This window comes from Chelonoidis abingdonii, chromosome 26, assembly GCF_003597395.2.
Source record: "Chelonoidis abingdonii isolate Lonesome George chromosome 26, CheloAbing_2.0, whole genome shotgun sequence".
Taxonomy (NCBI): Eukaryota; Metazoa; Chordata; order Testudines; family Testudinidae; genus Chelonoidis; species Chelonoidis abingdonii.
Genome location: NC_133794.1, coordinates 1,337,818 through 1,356,592, shown reverse-complemented (window position 1 = coordinate 1,356,592; position 18,775 = coordinate 1,337,818). Strand labels below are relative to the sequence as shown.

Sequence of the window (18,775 nt, the reverse complement as noted above, 5' to 3'; positions counted from 1 at the left end):
CTTCAAACCACAGCCCTGTGCTGGGAGTCCTGCTCTAACCACTACACCACACTGCCCTCCCAGAGCTGGGGCTAGAACCCAGGAGTCCTGGCTCCCAGCATCCCCTGGTCTAACCACTACACCACACTGCCCTCCCAGAGCTGGGGCTAGAACCCAGGGGTCCTGGCTCTCCCCCACCTGACACCAGTCCCCTCTCAAAGTGGGCACTTCCATCCCTTTCTTGGAATCAACCCCTGACGTTCTGGGCAAGGCCCCAGTGGCTGTAAACCAGCCCAGCCCTAGTGAGCTCAATGGAAGGAGGCCGATTCACACCAGCTGGGCTCTGGCCCCCCCTGCGCTTTCCTCTGTCCTGGGTACTTTCCAGGAATCGCTGTCACCTCAGCATCTCACTGCTACTGAGTAACCCTGCGGGGATCCGGAGAACTGCCCCACCCCCATGATACTGTATCTGCCTTTCTGCCCAGCCCCCACATCTCACAACGAGGGCCTGATCCCCCAGGTGGGCCCGATCCATCACTGATCTGCCCCTTGTGTCATCAATTCCACCAGCACCAAATGGGGTGGCGGTGCCTGCGCTGCTGCCATGGTGACCTGGGAGAATTTACTCCCCCCGCCACGCTGGCCCATGCTCACTCTGCCCAGGTGCCAGCCCTGGCACAAGACGAGGGGGTTTTGGAGGGAAGGAGGAGAGGTTACGGGACCTGGCATTTCCCCAGACCTCTCACCATTTCCCACAACTCAGCACCCGCCTTTCGGTTCTGCTCTTGATTTCGAAATCAGTCGTGCAACGCCTAAAGAGTCCACTTCCCCCCCGCCAGGTTAACTCAGCTGCCAACTCCCCCCTCCCCAAGATATGAGGCACCCCTCCCCCAACTCACAGCCCCCCCCAACCCCTGGAGATACAACCAGTCCCCACCCTGACCCCCAGCCAGCCATTTCTCCCAAAGCTCCGAATCCCGATACAGGAGACAAAGGGCGTCACGGTGCTGCTGACACTTGTGATTTTACCACCGGCCTTGTGACAACCGTTGCTTTTCTTAAAGCCCCAGCTTCTGGACTCCTGGGATTGTGAAGATCTGGACTCAAATTAAAAGCAAGTTTCTAACCCTCCGGATGGCAGAGTGGAGCTCAGAAATGTGACCCCCCCCCACAGGGCTACGAGACCACAAGGAACCCAACGTTGAGATCTCACTATCTTCTTCAAGCCACTCAGGATTTTTGAGGGCCTGTCTCAATGCTTCAAGGCTTGGGCAGCAAGGCTGGAGTTAGTATTACGTGTATTATGGTAGCGCTTAGCCTGGGACAGGTCCCCACTGTACCAGTAAGATGGCCCCTGACAAAGAGGAGACAGGCCAAGGAGGAATCTGCTGACAGATCCCGGCAGCTCAGTTCCCACCCAGGCCTATAGCTCAGGACATTGGTGAGACTAGACATGTTCGCTGTGTCAGTTCTCTCGTTACAGCTCTGCCAGCCAAGGGGCGATGGGGAGAAATGCTGCCAGGCCAAGGCCGACACCCGGACACGAGCGCTGCCAGCCCCTCCTTGACGGCGCGTTGGCGGCACTTCAGCCCCATCCAGCCCTAAAGCACCTCATGGCCATTCACAGCCCGCACGGCCCCACCTGCTGAGAAAGAACTGCCATCAGCCCCATTTTACAGGTGGGGAAACTGAGGCACTGAGAGACAACTCATCCAGTGTCTCAGAGCAAATGGCAGCTGGGAAGAGAACCCAGGAGTCCTGGCTCCCAGCTCCCTTCTCTAACCACTAGACCCCACTCCCCTTCCAGAGCCAGGAAGAGAACCCAGGCGTTCCCAGACCCATTGGCTCTTTGCTCCATATTATCTCCCCCACCAACCTGCTTTATGAAGCCAGGAAATCAAAAGTAAAAAACAAAGCCATTGATCAAACAAATGGCTGGCATCAATCCTACCGTCACAGACACAAGCCACAGCTGGTATTTCTTAGCCATACTGCTCTGGCACCAAGGCCTCATTGTACAAGCTTGGCACCTACAAGCCTTGGCATTGAGAGCCAATGGCCCAAACGGACAAGGCAAGTGAAGGACCATTTGCCCCATTTTACTGCTGTGGAAACTGAGGCACAGAGTGATTCAATGCTAAAGCTGAGAATTGAACCTGGATTTTCCCTGTGCCAGCATAGCCCCTGAACCACTCAGGCACCTGTGCCACAGAGCTGCTGCCTGCTGGGCTGTGCCACACAGATCTCAGGAGGCATCAAAGACAACAGCAGCTACAGGAGCTCAAACTACCCCTGGATCCAATCCTGAGCCCAGCGCACCAGCAGGACAGCACCTGCCTCCAGCGGGAGCTGAGCTGGAACATGCAGTGCAGGATCCAGCCCCCAGCTGGGGACTCATCTGCCAAACTTGGGGACCTAAAATCTGGCACCTAAATCCACATCATGGCTCCTAAAATAGCCGGCCTGGCTGGCTGGTTATGCCCAGATTCTGCAGGATCTGGGAATGCTCGTTATTAAGTGAATCACAGTATCAGCCCTGACCAAAATTGAGGCCCTATTCTGCCAGGGGCTGCACAGACCCCAGCCAAGATTGGGGTCTCCATTGCAACAGGTGTGGCATTGACCTACAGTGAGAGATGGCCTCTACCTGACAGGCTCCCAGTTTCAACTGACAAAAGGCAAGTGGGGAAACTGAGGCACACAGCAGGGAAGCGACTTGCCAAATCAGTTGTAAGAACCCAGGTATTCTGACTCCCACGCCGACACTCTGTCGACTAGATGGTACTGCCTGCCTACAAATCACAGCCCCTTTGTAAGTCAGGCTTCTCATTTCAGGAGCCTAGGTCTGGATTGAAAACCAGAGCCCCTAAAGCTCTGGGAAGGTGGGTGGGCACAGACTCAGGGCAGCACTAACGTCTCCCTCTCCCTCCCTCCTTCCCCAGAGGGCAGCTGGACTAGCAGTGCCAAGTAGGGCAAGGACCGCTCCATTTTATTAATCACTTGGCACCATATGGACAGAAATATTTCTGAAAACGAGGCTTCTCTGCTGGTGTCACACACCCCCTGGGACACAGGACAAACAGAGGGGTGGGGCACTGAGCACCCAACAGGACCCAGCCCTTTGTACAGCCAGTCACTTAGACAAGAACTCTTGGCCAACACCCCTCCCCCAGCTGTGGGGATAGAACCCAGGAGTCCGGGCCCCCAGCCTCCCCTGGTAGACCCCACTCCCCTCCCACTGCCGGGATAGAACCCAGGAATCCTAGGTTTGCTTCTAACCCTGAAGGCATCTAAAGCCAGGCAAATGCTCCTTTAAGTGAAAGACATAAGAACACAAGAACGGCCCTACTGGGTCAGACCAAAGGACCATCTAGCCCAGTGTCCTGTCTGCCGACAGTGCCAATGCCAGGTGCCCCAGAGGGAATGAACAGGCAGGTTATCACCAAGTGATCCACCCCCTGTTGCCCATTCCCAGCTTCTGGCAAGCAGAGGCCAGAGACACCAATCCTGCCCATCCTGGCTAATAGCCATTGATGGACCTATCCTATATGAATTCATCTAGTTCTCTTTTGAACCTTGTTACAGTCTTGGCCTTCACAACATCCTCTGGCAAGAGGTTCCACAGGTTGACTGTGTGTTGTGTGAAGAAATACGTCCTGTTGTTTGTTTTCAACCTGCTGCGTATTCATTTCATTTGGTGATCTCTAGTTCTTGTGTTATGAGAAGTGGTAAACAACACGTCCTTATCTATTTTCTCTACAACAGTCATGATTTTATAGATCTCAATCATATCTCCCCTTAGCCGCCTCTTTTCCAAGCTGAAGAGTCCCAGTCTTATTAATCACTTCTCATACAGAAGCTGAAGACTTCGAAGACCCCAAAGCAAAGGACCCCGACCCACATTCCAACCCACCCCCTCCACATTCAGCCTCCTCTGAACCCGGGGACACCAGGCACCCAGCTTCTGATGCTGCAGCTCCCAGCTCCGAAGTGGATCCTATCCTCCAGCACCACCCACAGCCCAAAGGGGATGCAACTGTGGATGCATCAGTGGCCGGTGGGGGTGGGGAAGGTGACCCTGGAACTTCTCCTGCCCCCAAAGATCAGATCAAGTCTGGATGAAGCTTGGAAGGGGAGTTGACTGGACCCAGGATGACCAGTGACCAAAATAGCTGGTAAGGGGGGTGGCATTTGGGGCATCTCCACCTGGGATGCGCTGACACTGCAGGCAAAGGGTAGACGTGGCCTTGTCTGTAGTGGGGACAGGTCCAGCCCCAGAGGGGGGCAGAGCCAGGACACATGCAGGCAATTACATCCAGCCTTCTAGGTCCCCAAAAGGCTTTCAAACCTGATCCCTGTGCCTCTCCATCCCTGGTGTAAAGTCCAGCTGATATACCCCAGACAGCATGGGGAAATCAATTTACAAACCCTGCTTCTGTAGCCTGAGGGAACAGGGTCTAGTAGTTAGAGCTGGGGGGGGCTTGTTGGCAGGACACCTGGGTTCTATTCCCAGCAGGGAGAGGGGAGTGCAGTCTGGTGGGTTAGAGCAGGGGAGTTGGAAGCCAGGACTTCTGGGTTCACTTCCCCACACCAGAACCATTTAGAGTGACCAGAGATCAAGTATGAAAAATCGGGATGAGGGTGGGGAGTAACAGGAGCCTATATAAGAAAAAGACCCCAAAATTGGCAGTGTTCCTATAAAATTGGGACATCTGGTCACCCTAGAACCATCTTGACAGGAGCCTGGAGAAACCTCTTGGCTTCTCTGTCAAAGAAGGATCATCCCTCTCTGGAGTACAAGCCAGGATGGGACAACCTGTGACCCCCCCGTAACACGCTGCTCTCCACAGTGTCAGAGACGACCCCAGCCCAGCCGGATAAATAGCACAGTCCTCTAGTGCCCGAGACAGCCCAGCAGATCCCTGCCCTGCCAGAGACAAGTGTCCTGGTTCCATTCACACCAGCACGGGATCCAAGAGTCACTCCACTGGAGTCACACAAGGGGAAACTTGTGGGAGCAGAATCGGGCCCAGTTGCTCCAGATTTCCACTGGGGTGGGGAGAATCAGCCCCCGCCGGCACTGACTGGGCCCGATCCTGCCCTCACTCGATCACGACACTGTAAACGCAGCGGGTGTAAATGAGCGTCACTCCCCGGGAGTCCAGGCAGCAAAACACACCAACGGGGACCCCCCGCCCCCGGGGATTCACACCACAGTAAGTGGCGTCAGAATCGGACCCATCCCCTACGGGCCCCAGCAACGCTCCTGCCCCTGGACTCTGAGCGCAGCCCGCGGGGATCCCAGTTCTACCGGGGGCCGGAGCCCACCAGCAGCCACGGCGGAGCGACTCCGGAGTCACTCCCGGGGAACTGAGCTCAGCAACGCGCGCGGGAAGCAGCAGCCCAGGCCGAGCACATGGTGCAGCCGGGCGGCGGGGCCGCAGTCGGGGGCTCACCGAGGGGCAGCAGGCGGCAAGCAGGGTCCATGCTGCGGGGCGAGGGAGTCCAACGAGCGGCGCGCACCGAGCTGCATCCAGAGGGCAGCGCCCCCGAGCCAGGGCCGGCCCCATGGGGGCGGGGGGCCCCGCCCAGGAAGGGTGGAACCGGGGTGAGAGAGGAGAGCGGGATCGGCGGAGGACCATGTGTGGGTTGATGGGACGGGGAGAGCTCGGGGGTGTCAGAAAAGGGCCTAGCTAACAGGCAGGTGCGGGCGATATTTTAACCAGGGGCTCCCACTAAATGACAGATCCCCGTGTAGGCTGAGCCCCCATCCCGGGGGGCGGCTCGCGGGGGCGGGGCATGGATTCGGTTCCCGTTTACACGGCTGCTCCCGACCAGGCAGCCACATGGGGCAGTCGGGGAACCGCGGGGGCTGCTACAACGGGTGTCTGCCCCAGTCCCGAGGTACAGAGTGGGGGGAAGAAGGAGCCCCCCTTTCTGGGGTTAGCAATGGGGGAGACGTGCCTGGGGAACACCTGAGGACGGGATGGCGGGGGGCTGGATAGATTGATGGAGGGGGGAGGGGGTGTGAGGCGGGGAAGGGGCGTGGGGTGGGTGAGTGGCGGATTGAGGGAGGCTGGGAGGGAGGGGTCCGGTGTATATGGGGATATCTGCGTTGGAGACCAACCTGCTGGGCTCCCATCCGCTCTGACACACCACAGACACTGCTCTAAACTCCCCAGGCGCAGGCCTCCTTCTTTGGACCAGAGACACCCCTGCCCCTGGACGCTTCCCCTGAGATGGCCCTGGGAATGACCCAGCAGGGCCTGTCCCAGCCTGGCCCCTGGCCTCAACCTTATCTCCACCCCATGCTGCCATTGCTGCTGTCTGTGCCCGCCCCATACACCCCTCGTGCCTCCCGGAATGCAGCCCCAGCACGGTGCAGAGCCCAGATTAGCAGGAACTGGCAGCGGGGGGCTGCTTTTCCCCTTGGAGCCCAACAGCTGAAGAGCTGCGACATTCCAGCCCAGCTGGGGCCAGATCTGTGCTTAGCTGGGAGCTCACGTCCTGCACTCACCCCCACCATTACCTGCACATCCCTTCAGCCTTGTGTTGTTAACCCAGGGAACTCCCTGCCACAAGACAGTGGGGAAGGCAAGAGCATCCCAGGGTTCAGATATTGGGCTGCGATGTTGATACAGGGGCAATGTGGCCATCCACGGTGATGCTAGTAATGAGGAGAGAGAGATGGTTAAGAAGGGAATAGAACCCATGAGTCCTGACGCCAAGGTCCCCCTCCTCTAACCACTAGACCCCACTTCCTTCCTCAAACTGCAACTAGAACCAAGGAGTCCTGACCTCCAGCCTGCTCTCACCCCACAGGCTGCCTCTTGCTTGACAGGGTCATGCCCTTTGGGATGCGGGGTGGGGGTGGGGGTTGTTCAGGTCAGATTGCTGTGGCCCTGTGGCTGGAGCCCAGGGGATTGTGTCACTATGGGGATATCCTGGTCACCTCTTGGGCAGGCACCAGAGACCTCATGGAAACATTGCCCCAGCAGAAACAGGAACTGGCGGGTGAGATCAGCTAGGGGGATGGGAGTGGGGGGAATGTCCAGCTGTGGGGCGCCGGGCTGGGATAGCAGAGGCCTGTGAGTCGGGACTGAGGGGCATCAGCAAAGTTGGGGGACAGGGCTGGAATAGCCCCCCTATCAATAGACTCCAACCCCTTGTACCTCCAAAGTGTACTCTGACCCCCCCCCAACAGCTCAAATACACCCCATCTCCTGTGCCCCCCCAGCCGTCTCCCCATGGTATTGGGGGTCAGGCCCCAGCAGCAGGGCTCTCCCCAGTGTGAGGTTAGAGGCCGGGTGCCCGGGGCCCTGTCCAGTCGGGGGCTGTTTTCCTGATTGTGATTGTCATTCTGTGGAGTTCCTCAACCCCCTCCTGCCCCAGTCGGCCCCGGGGTTTTTCCATGGGCAGTTTCATGCCAAGAGGATCAGTTTCCCTGGCTGGCCTGGATTCTGGGGGGTGGGAATTGGCGCTGATCCTGCTGCTCCGGAACCAGGAAATTGAACCACAAACCAGCCCGGCCCCAGGGATTCGTGCTTCACTGGAGCGAGAGAGGCCGAGAGCAATGAGAGATGAGTGCCAAACGCTGTGGCTAGGCCCACGGGCCCGATCCTGAGATGGACCCCCATGACTAGAGAGGAGAGAGGACGTGACCAAGGCAGTGGGGGCAGCACCCCAGCAGCACAGCACCCCCTGGTGCCAGGCTGGGGTGTGTATGGGGACAAGGCACAGACAGGACACTGGGGGCAGCACCCCCAGCAGCACAGCGCCCCCTTGTGGCAGGCTGGGGTGTGTTTGGGGACAGGGCACAGCCAGGGCATTGGGGGCAGCACCCCAGCAGCACAGCGCCCCCTGGTGCCAGGCTGGGGTGTGTATGGGGACAGAGTACAGCCAGGGCATTAGCTCCAGGCTGGGGATGCAGCTGGACATGTGCCCTGGCTCTCCTGGGATATCAGCTGTGTTGCCATAAGGAAGCGTTGGCGACGGCTCCTGAACTGAACAATGGGCAGGAAAATCAGGAGCAGGAGAAGTGAAAGCGCCGACAAACCAGGGCCCCTCCTCACTCATGGGCTCCTGCTGTTGTTCTGGGGAAGTGGCTGCCCTGGGCCGGCTGCAGTGCAGGCACTCGGACACCCTGGCGCTGGCTCTGGGCCACACCACTATGGTGCTGGAGTGTGGGCCGGCTCCTTCCGCTGGTAGCCGTGCTCAGCCTGTGTCCATGGCACAGGGCCAGCTCCCGGGTTTTTGTTGCCTCAAGCAGTGGAACAAAAAAACAAAAAAGCTGCAAAAAACCCAGCGTGCTGCCCCCTCCCCTTGGCCGCCCCAAGCACCTGCTTGCTGGAGCCGGCCCTGCTATGCCACATTGGCAGCTCCAGCCCAGGAGCCGGGGGCAGGGGGGACAGGGCATCCCACAAATGGGCCGGGGGGATGCAGTCTTGGGAAATCAGAGCCACAAATTGGATCTATCGACTCATGCAGAGCAGGGTCTCATTTTGTCCAGCATCTTCGACATTTCTGGTGCAAATGACCTAGGGGGTCTGCTGGGTTTGAAAGGTAGGGGTGGATGTGCTGGGTGTCAGGACTCCTGGGTTCTATTCCCAGCTCTGGAAGGAGAATGGGGTCATAATAGAATCCAGGAGTCCTTACTCCTAGCCCCTCTGCTCTAACCTTTAGACCCCACCCCAAATCATCCCTTTGATCAGCCCGTTGCCCTGCCCCCTTATCCCCCAGCGAGATGCAGGGATGGCTCCAGCCCTGTCTGCTCCTTGGTGTGGATGGAAGGGAAGACTTTGTTTTATTAAATAAACTGGTGGCCTAGTCCCCACCCCACACTTCCATAGCGTGTGAACAACAACACAGCATGGGACAGCCCAGGCCGAGAGGCCCAAACTAGCCAGTGCTGCACATTTAGCGTTTGCTTTATCTGGGGGAAGATCTGTGCTACATGGGCCGGGGGTTAGTCATGATTTCTCTGTTGTTTGAGTCCTTATCACTACAGGCAGCTGTGACAGTTTCAACATACAGGGGACCAGAGTTAATCCCTGATAGACTGAAATGGGGCCAGTTCAGATCCAGGTAACTTCACGGTTTATTTCTCTTTAATACTGTACATGTAGAAATGCTAGTCATGGACCAGCTCTGGGAGAGGAGTGGGGTCTAGTTGTTCTGCCTCACAGCCCCCTCCTGCTCCAACCACTAGACCCCACTCCCCTCCCAGCACTGGGAATGGAACCCAGGAGTCCTGATTCCCAGCTCCCTCCTGGTCTAACCACTGGACCCTGCTCCCTTCCCTGAGCCCCACAAAGAGGTTAAGGGAAAGCTCAATCACAGTGTAGAAGTACCTCCATGAGGAACAAAATCTGGACCATGTGCTCGTCAGTCTAGCAAAGCTGGAAGTTGAAGCTAGACACACTCAGATTGGAAATAAGGGGCATATTTTTCGCTGTGGGGAACGAAGCCTTAGAACAACTTACCAAGGGCCACGGTGGATTCTCCCTCGCTGGCTATTTTTAAATCAAGGCTGGATGTTTCTCTAGCAGATCTGCTCCAGTTCCCACAGGAATTAAGCCGGGGATGTCCTAGGGCCTGCGATATGCAAGCGGTTGGATGGGATGGTCACAGTGGTCCTGTCTGGCTTTAGAATGTACGAACGGTGCTAGGTGCTGTACAAACCCACACCCAGAAATCCAGCCGCCCATCGGCTGTAGATGAAAGGAAGGTGGAGGTTTGTGTCTCCTCGGTGCTGCATGTGGTCGTCACACCTCAGCCCCTCAGAGAATCACCAGTGCAGCTTGAAAACAGGTGATCTTCTAAAATCAGAACGACTGGGCTGTGTTCATTTGCATCTGCCTCCCAGTCAGTTTCCAACCCAAACTGGGTCCTGCACAAAGCATCATGGGGGGTGCCCCAACTTATCCCACTGGTCAGGGCCTCTTCCTGGATGTGGGAGAACCACGTTCAAATCTCCACTCTACTGATGCAGCAGAGGGCTCCCAAGCAAGCACCTTATGGGATATTCAGAGCTGGGGTGTTCTCACCCTCTCCTCTTGGAGCCATTCTGCTCTGTAGAAATACTTAAATCCGCATTGGAAGAGGGGAACTGGACCTGAGCTAGCAAGTAATTCTCATTCGCAGCACAGAGTTTCCCAGAATGCACTGGGACAAACTCCAGCAGCCAGGACGAGGCAGGTGGAAAACGATGTTGTGTGGACACCAGCCTACGTGTTGTTAGTAGGTCAGCTGAGAGAGTCACAGCAGCCAGGGCACAAGGACTGGACTTGAATGTGTCTACTGCAGAGCAATGAGCTTACACAGTTGCAGTATATTGTGCTTGCACATCTATAGTTGCACAGTGCCCTTGGAGCCTAGTGTGGTTGCACTGGTAGCATATTGTGTTTGACACTTGCACTTTCAGTGTGATGTGCTTGCACTGCTGTCATTATACTTGTGAGCTTGTCAGGTTGTTGTACAACTGCACTTTCGGCACAAAGGTGCTTGCATGCTTGCAGTTGCACCATTGCATTTGCAGCATATGGTGCTCGCATGGTTGCACTTATAGTATAGTGCACTTGCACAGCTGTGCAATTTTCCTTGCAGTGTCATGTTGCACGGGTGATAGTTGCACAGTTACACTGGGAGCATCGTGTGCTTGTGTGGTTTTAGCTGCACCATCGTCCCATTGCACTTGCAGCATTGTGCTTTTTTGTTCAGCTGTAGTGGAGCTGTTGCACCTATAGTGTAGCAGCAGCAAAGAATCCTGTGGCACCTTATAGACGAACAGACATTTTGGAGCATTGACTCTCGTGGGTGAATACCCACTTTGTCACATGCGCGTCTGATGAAGTGGGTATTCACCCACGAAAGCTCATGCTCCCAAAGGTCTGTTAACCGATAAGGTGCCATAGGATTCTCTGCTGCTTTTACAGATCCAGACTAACACGGCTACCCCTCTGATACTTAGCGTTTGTACAGTTGCACCATTGTATTTGCTGCATTGTGTGCTTGCCTTGCGGGCGTTACCTAGTTGTAGTTGTGGCGTAGTGTACTTCCCTGGTTCTAGTTGCCCTTGCGGCCGATTGTGCCTGTAGTTACATGGTGGTTGCACTAGACCTTGACAGTTGTCCAGTTGTACTTGCAGCAGATTGTGTCTGCACAGCTGTAGCTACAGCAGCTTGCACGGTTGCAGTCACACAATTGCATTTGTGGCATTGTGTGTTTATACAGTTGTACTTAACCTAGAAGTACAACCTGTTCCTTCAAACCCACGTACCCTCGCAGTGGCCCAGGCCAGTTCCTCTATCTTACAGAGCCAATGGGTGCCGCGGTGGAGGGAGGCGGGGCGCAAGCAGGGCAGGCTGGAAATAGCAGCATTTATAAGGCCGGCACCGACTGAGGAAGTTGCACCCAGAGTGAGAGAACGACACAGAGGGAGCGAGTGAGCGAGAGCCTGATACCATCAACCTGAGCCCTGTCGGTGCCTCTGCGGGGCCTGCAACAGCCAGGGCAAATGGGAAATAATTACCAAGGCTTGATACTAATCAGATATTATATGTCACCAAGCAAACAGCTTCCCCTAGAGGCCAGGTGGGTCAGGCTCTCTCTGCTCTGGGTGGGAGCTGATCATTAACAGCGCCAGATCAAGTGAGACAAACCCCAAAATCAGGAGGTCGGCCCCAAATCAGGAGATTTTAGTAAAAAAAAAAGATGCGATTGTGGTTTGGAGGTTTGTCTGTTGTTATTTTGAACTCCCTCTGTCCCCACCAGGCATGTGTGGTTCCAGTTACAGGGTGTGAACTCTCTCTGCCCCCCAGGGTGTGTAGATGGGGCAGTAACACTGGTGATTCTGCCCCACTGCAGGAGCTCATTGGCCGATGATGGCGCAGAGGTTTCCAGCTTTGTCTCAATCTCCAGCATTGTAATCAATTAATTCTGGGCCGGGCAGCCCCTCATCTGCAGCTCTGGGGCTCCTGCTACATCCCCTTCCCCTGCCAGGGGCTGCAAGGATAGAGAAGGTGGGGGTGGAGCAGAGAGCGGACTGACCCATTGTTCATAGGAGGGGAGAGAGTGGACTGACTCACATTCTTCACAGGAGAGGAGCGGGTAAATAGTGGAGAGTGGACTGATCCATTGTTCATGGGAGGGGAAGTGGGGAATGGAGCTTCCCTGAGTGGCTGGGCTCTTCCTGCTCCCTCCTGCCCAATGAGAGTATTGTCCCCTGCTTCCCCTCCTCCACCCCAAAACTCCTTTTGGCTCTTGAAGGGAGGGAGAGAGCTCAGCCTGCAACCTGCAACAGCCCTGATTGGCTGCCCTTCCCCAGGAGGTGGGGGAAGTGGAGAAGGGCAGCCAATCAGAGAGTTGCAGGGCTGATGGGTGAACAGGGACTCCAGCCTGGCCGAAGTCATGTGGCTGGCAAGAGCTGGGGACGCTGCTCTAACTGTTAGCGATTCACAGCTGCTGTTTGATCATTGCAGTGCAATTGCGAATGGCAGGCTGCCTTCTCAGCCCTTCCTGCCCAAGGAGCTACACAAAGCCAGTCGGGGCAGGGCTCTTTGCTGTGGTATAGCAGGGGAAACTGAGGCACAGGAGAGAGGGTGATGCTTTCAGAACTAGGTCCTTCATTTTTAGGGTGTACGGCTTGACAACCCCAGCTCAATTTTCAATGGTGCTGAGCACCCGCAGCTCAAAGAGAAGGGGAGAGTTCACAGGTCCCCAATCATTGGGGCACACCCTCCTAGGGGGGCATGGAGGAAAGTTTGGGGAGGCACGGCTGGGTCCTGGGCAAGCCCCTAAGAGGGGTGGGGAGGGAACACCACTCAGCTTCACTCCTGCCCTGTGCCCAGGGCTCTGCTCTCAGCTCTGTGCCCAGGATCCACTTCCACCCGTGCCCCGAGCTGTGGCCCCAGCCTCAGCCCCCTTACCTCTGTCTGTGTCCCCACCTCCCGCAGCTGTGGCCCTGCTCCTGGCTCAGAAGGCGGGTGCAGACAAGGGTAAGGGGAACCACAAGGTAAAATGTTTGAGGACCACTGGGCTAGTTTATAAGTCGCACTGGGATTGCATCAACTGGTGCTGAGGTGCAGCAGGAGTGGGGCATAGGGGCTGTTTATACAGGGAGCTCTTGCCAGGCACGGAGATGCTGCTGCTTCTCTAGTGGTGGCACCGTAGCTCTTTATAGCAGTTTACCTTCAAAAGGAGATAGATAAGAGGGGGGAGGGATAGCTCAATGGTTTGAGCATTGGCTCCTAAACCCAGGGTTGTGAGTTCAATCCTTGAGGGAGCCACTTAGGGAACTGGGGTAAAAAATCTGTCTGGGGATTGGTCCTGCTTTGAGCAGGGGGTTCGACTAGATGATCTCCTTAAGTCCCTTCCAACCCTGATAGTCTATGATTCTATGAAGAGAGGGCACAATAAAAGTCTACGAACTCCTGACTGCTCTAGAAAAGAGGGATCAGGACATTCTGTTGTCTCTGTCTCATAGCATGAGAACAAGGAGACGGCAGTTCCCTGTCAGTGCTGAGCCCAATGCCCTCTATGGAGTCACCCATGCCCCTAGCACCATACTAGGGCATTGGGCCAGCACTGACTGTGAGGGGGGCGTGCTCCCTAGGGACCCCCATCCTGATCCCTGCTGCACTCCGAGGTGTCTCATCCAAGTCCGGACCTGGGCTTTGCCAGCTTGCCTGGGATGCCAGTGCCAGGTGCCCTTCCCATGACAATTCCCCTTGTCTCTGGCTGCGCAGCTCGTCCCCCTGCTGCCCAGAGGCCCTGGTGCTCTTGTCTCTTTCCTCCAGGTGCTGCAGCCCACAGGCATCTGGTGTGGTCACGCTGTGGGGAAGTTGTGGCCCAGGCAGTTCAGAAAGCCCTGCTCGCTCGCATCCCTCTGACCCCCCCGCCCCCGCCTCTCTGCAGGACTCTCCTGTGCCACCAGGGAGACCTTCACTCATCTTACTATGCTTGGCAGCCGCACAGGCTGGAGTAGCAGGGGGCAGGGAGCCCTCAGTGCAGGGAACTATCTGTGTGGCAGGACCTGGGCACATGGGAGGAGATGGCAGCTTGGACCCAGAACCCTAAAGTCAGGTCTGGGGGGAGGGAGGGAGGGATCTGGGGCCCAGAGCCTGAATTCAGCTCTGGTGCATGGGTGAAGGGGAGATTCTGGGGCCTGCAGCCCTAAAATCATCTCTGATTGTGGGGATCTGGAGCCAGAGCCCTGAATTCAGCTCTTGGGGGGTGGGATCTGGTCCCAGAGCCCTGAATTCGGCTCTACTTTGGGGGGATCTGGGACCTGCAGCTCTGAATTCAGCTCTGGTTGGGGGGTCTGAAGCCCGGAGCCCTGAATTCAGCCCTAGTTGGGGGGCAGGGGTCTGGGGTGCAAATCCCCTATTTCAACCCTGGGGGGGGGGGGAATCTGGGGCCTGGAGCCCTACACTGAGCTCTGGGGCTCCAGTGGCTGTTTGCTGAACTGGCAGTTTTTTCCTGCTCCCTGATGCAGTGCACAGACCCGAGAACCTACATCCTGCTGCTTTTCCATACTTGGTTGGTATAGGATATCCCAGCTCTCGTACCTAGCAACTACCTGCTTCGCCCTGCACCCTCCGCCTCCTGCGCCTGGGCACCCGCCTGCCCAGAGCGAGAGCGACCCAGGGAGCTCTGACACCACTCAGGTCGCAGGCTCAGCTGGCATCAGCAGCCAACCTGCAGCTGCTGGCTGGGGCACCGGGGGGAGGCTGGGGGGAGTTCTGGGGACAGATGCGGTGGGGGCTGGGTGGTGAACTTACAAACTGCAGACTGTGCAACTCACTGCCAGAAGGGGGATGGCCAGGGAGAATCACAAAGGCCATTAAACCAAAGTCCTATAAACACAGGGCTTGGCCACCTGGTGCTGAGATGCAGCCGGCTCTGGGATGGGATGCAAGGACTGTTTATACAGGGCTCCCTCACCCAGAGCTGAGATGCAGCTGCCTCTGGGGTGGGGTGCAGGGGCTGTTTAACAGCTACACGGTACAGCATAGTAAGACAGGGAGTGAAGCAGACTCCCTTGTTGACTTGCAGTCCAAGTTGAATGGAACTGGCTGGCAGCACAAAGCCAGGCAGGCACCCCTGAAAATAGCTGTCAAGAGAAACAACAGGATTGACACAGCACATGTGGATTTGTCCAGTAGATGAAGGGTTAATGAGGAGACATTCACCCCGCCCTGCTCCCTGCAGCACAGCGCCCCCTAGTGCCATGCTGGGGCATTGGCACCAGCGCTGACTACGAGGAGGGAGCCCCCCGCCAGCCTGAGTCCCTGCCCTGCTCCCCGCAGCACAGCGCCCCCAGCACTGCTGGGGAATCAGGTTTAACATGGACTCAGCAAGATGAGTCCCCCCCGAATCTCCTCCCCAACAGCCTTTCCAGCAACACTTGCGGCGTCCCTTGAAGTGCCCCAGAGCCAGGAGCGGCACCAGGATTTTGGCGCCCTAGGCGCAGGGCCGGCTCTAGCCATTTCGCAGCCCCAAGCATGGCAGCACGCCGCGGGGGGCACTCAGCCACTCGCCAGTCCCACGGCTCCGGTGGACCTCCCACAGGCGTGCCTACGGATGCTCCACTGGAGCCGCGGGACCAGCGGACCCTCCTCAGGCATGCCTGCGGGAGGTCCGCCGGAGCAGCCTGCCGCCCTCCCAAATCCTGGTGCCCTAGGCGACCGCCTAGGTCGCCTAAATGGAAGCGCCGGCCCTGTCCAGAGCCCACCCTGCAGTGCAGAGGCGCCCACTGACACCAGTTGGGGATCTGGCCTGGCCCATCGACTCCAATGGAACGATGCCCATTGACACCAGTGCAGTGACGCCCATTGACACCAGCTGGGGATCTGGCCCCAGAACCCTTTTGCAGTGACAGAGGAAGGTGCATGTGCCTGTCGAAGGAGAGACACAAACATTTCCAGAGGGCGGCCTGGCACTGCCACCTTTCCTCAGCCTCCTCCCTCCCCAGCTCCCTCCCCATTTGCCTCACACCAGCGTCACCCACACAAGAGCTTTTTCCGCTCTGAGTTTATTTTTTTCTTTTGCTGAGTTGGTGATTTTGCCTGCCTGGATGGAAACATGAAAAAGACACTGGTGGGGGATAGGGCACTCAGAAAGTAGCAGAAAGGACCCAGGCATCCTGACTCCTACCCTGCCCCCGGGCTGGCTGGCACGTGTGAGTGTGGTTCTTAATTTAGAGGGGCGCTGGAAGGTGTTTAGCTCAGTGGGGAATTTTGTGGTCTGGCTCTCAGCGAGCTGCTGTGACACCCTGAGGGTGTGAGCTACAGCACGAGTCTGCCCCCTTCTGGACAGGGTCAGAATGCCGCCTATGTGCCATATGCCCTATACAGCTCACAGTGAGTTCCCTGTAGCCCAGAGGGTCAGAGCTGTTGGTACGGAGGGGTCTGACCTTGCAGTGCTGCTTCTTTTGTGGCTGACAATGGGGGCCCCAGGCAGCAGCCCCAGTGGGGAAGTGGAGGCCATGGAGGCGCGGCTCATGGAGGCAGGCGGGGGTCCACATGGGGCAGGCTGCAGGCTGACGAGCTGGCAAGGGCTCTGGGATGAGGCTTTCCCCAACTGTTCCCATTCTGTGTCTGGCCAGAGGGCATTCCCCAGCATCCTCTGCTCTGGACCTGATCCCGGCCACACTCCCTGCTGGGGAATTGGGGGGCTGCACCCCGAGCAAGCAGTGGGGTGATTCCTGGGAAGTGGGTGGAGACTTGCACCCTGATCTGGGGAACAGGGTCCAGATTGGGGTGCGGGAATCCAAGAAAGCTACAACTGCTGGGGATTCCTCTGCACCACAATGGCTGGAGACCAACGGGGGTGACAGCGCTGAGGGAACACGGGGGTGCACAGTGCCTGCACCCTATGGAGGATAACAGCCAACTCAAGCTGCTGGCTGAGGGAGCAACTCCTGTAGCTCAGGGGGTGGAGTACAGCAGGCATACAGCCCTCACGGATGCTCTGCTGCTCCCCCACTGTGATGTCATGGCTAGCTGGCTCTGCCCCTCCCCCCCGCATAAATATTGTGCAATTTGCTGTAGAGATGCAGGGACCATGGGCTGCCGGGGAGGGGTGGGGGAGAGATCATTTTTCCATCTAAGGATCCAGCCATTTTTATTGTGGCCAATCCTGGAGCGAAGTTCAGTGCTCGGGCTTTGGGGATGGGAGCAGAGAGCAAGGCAGGCCCCCCGCTGGTGGAAACTGGTGTCGATGGGGCCAGGGCCCCCACTGGTGGAAATCAGCTGTCTCTCCATCAGGGGCCATGCAGCAGGGCCCCAGTGGGGTTCTGGACAGAGCTCTGTGAGCTGCAGGGGGGTGACACGGAGTTACCCCAGCCGGGGGCCTGGCCCATGGACTGGAAGCGCTGGCCTGTCACAGGCTGCGGGGCTGCGACAAGTGATGGGCCCCAGCTACTGCTTCCGGCTGGGCTGTCCTGGGGTCAGCTGTTGGCCGGGACATTCAGAATTCTCCGGCACTGCCGCAGCCCCTAGGGACACTTCTGGCTGTTTATAGAGGGATGAGTTCTCAGCTCACTGAGATGCAGCCACCTCTGGGGTGGGACGCAGGGGCTGTTTGTACAGGGATCCCTTGTCCAGCTCTGAGATGCAGCCACCTCTGGGGAAGGGGGCAGGGGCTGTTTATATGGGGATCCCTCGCCTGGCACTGAGATGCAGCCGCCTCTGGGGTGGGGCGCGGGAGCTGTTTAGACAGGGATCCCTCGCCCGGTGCTGAGATGCAGCCACCTCTGGGGCAGGGGACAAGGGCTGCTGAGCAGCCGTGGAGCAACAACACAGAGCAGTGTGGAAATGAAGAAAACAAATAACAGCTCCAGTTGGACACCACAAGGGGGGATTGAGACGGGTCTCAACCCAGCTGAGCTCAGGGAGTGCTCCCTCAGCAGCTTGCAGCAGTAGGTGTCTTAACCACACAGCAGTCCTGGTCACTGGAGGGCAATAGGAATGATCACACAGAGCCAGAACCCTGTTGTGTCTCTCCAGACAGGGGGCAGATGAGAACTGAGATTAGGGCCCCATTGAGCTGGGTGCTGCGCAGATCCTGGCTGAGATCAGGGTCCCCGTTGTGCCAGGTTCTGCACAGACACACAGTCCCTGCCCAAAGAGCTTCCCATTGAACCAGGGACGATAACCTGCAGTGCAGAGGGACTGACCCAGGTCACTCAGGGAAGTCAATGGCAGAGGCAAGAACTGACCCCAGAGCTCCTGAGTCCCAGCCCATGGTTTGAATTTGTCACCCCACCCCAGCTGGAGTCAAGTTAGCATGGGGATAATCTCTGCCCCCAAGGCAGCCATGCAGCAGCCAAGCCGAGCAGGGGGCTGAGCCCCACATCCCCACACTGGAAGGGGGGCAGGGACCCACTGGACGGAAGGGAGGCTGGGAGGAGGAAGGTCTAGTGGTGAGAGTGGGGCTAGACTCTCCCCTGCAAATGACAGAAGGATATGGCACAGACAGACCTGCCATCCTCTCCCCATTCGTCCTGCCAGGCCAGGTCCTTACCCTGGATCCTGGCTCCTGCCAGCTGCCCCCACGGGTGCATCGGGGACGGGGAGATGGGAGCAGCGTGGGGGGCTGCTAGCTTGGCCATGCCCAGGCCTGGGGGCAGGACCGGTGCTAGGGTTTCTGGCACCCTAGGCACCGGGACATTTCACCGCCCCGCGCGCGGGTCTCGTGGTTCCAGCGGAGCTGCCGCAGGCATGCCTGCAGCAGGTCCACCGGAGCCGCGGCTCCCTGACCCCAGAGGGGGGCGCCCTGGGCTGCCAGGTCACGG

General features: G+C 57.6%; 1 protein-coding gene across 7 annotated transcripts in view; it reads right to left on the bottom strand.

The window, feature by feature from the left end:
* The window catches only part of ADGRE5 (adhesion G protein-coupled receptor E5), a 113,086-nt gene extending 107,534 nt beyond the window's left edge, over positions 1–5,552 (bottom strand). For 4 of the 7 annotated variants that reach the window (XM_075060960.1, XM_075060963.1, XM_032781412.2 and 1 more), the window contains exon 1: positions 5,436–5,551. In XM_075060960.1, the coding sequence (XP_074917061.1) occupies positions 5,436–5,466 (31 nt within the window). In that variant the 5' untranslated portion in view covers positions 5,467–5,551. Of the gene's footprint in view, positions 1–5,435 lie in introns of all 7 variants that reach the window. The other 3 variants (XM_075060964.1, XM_075060965.1, XM_075060961.1) reach the window with 2 other exon arrangements.
* Between the last annotated feature and the right edge of the window lie 13,223 nt (positions 5,553–18,775).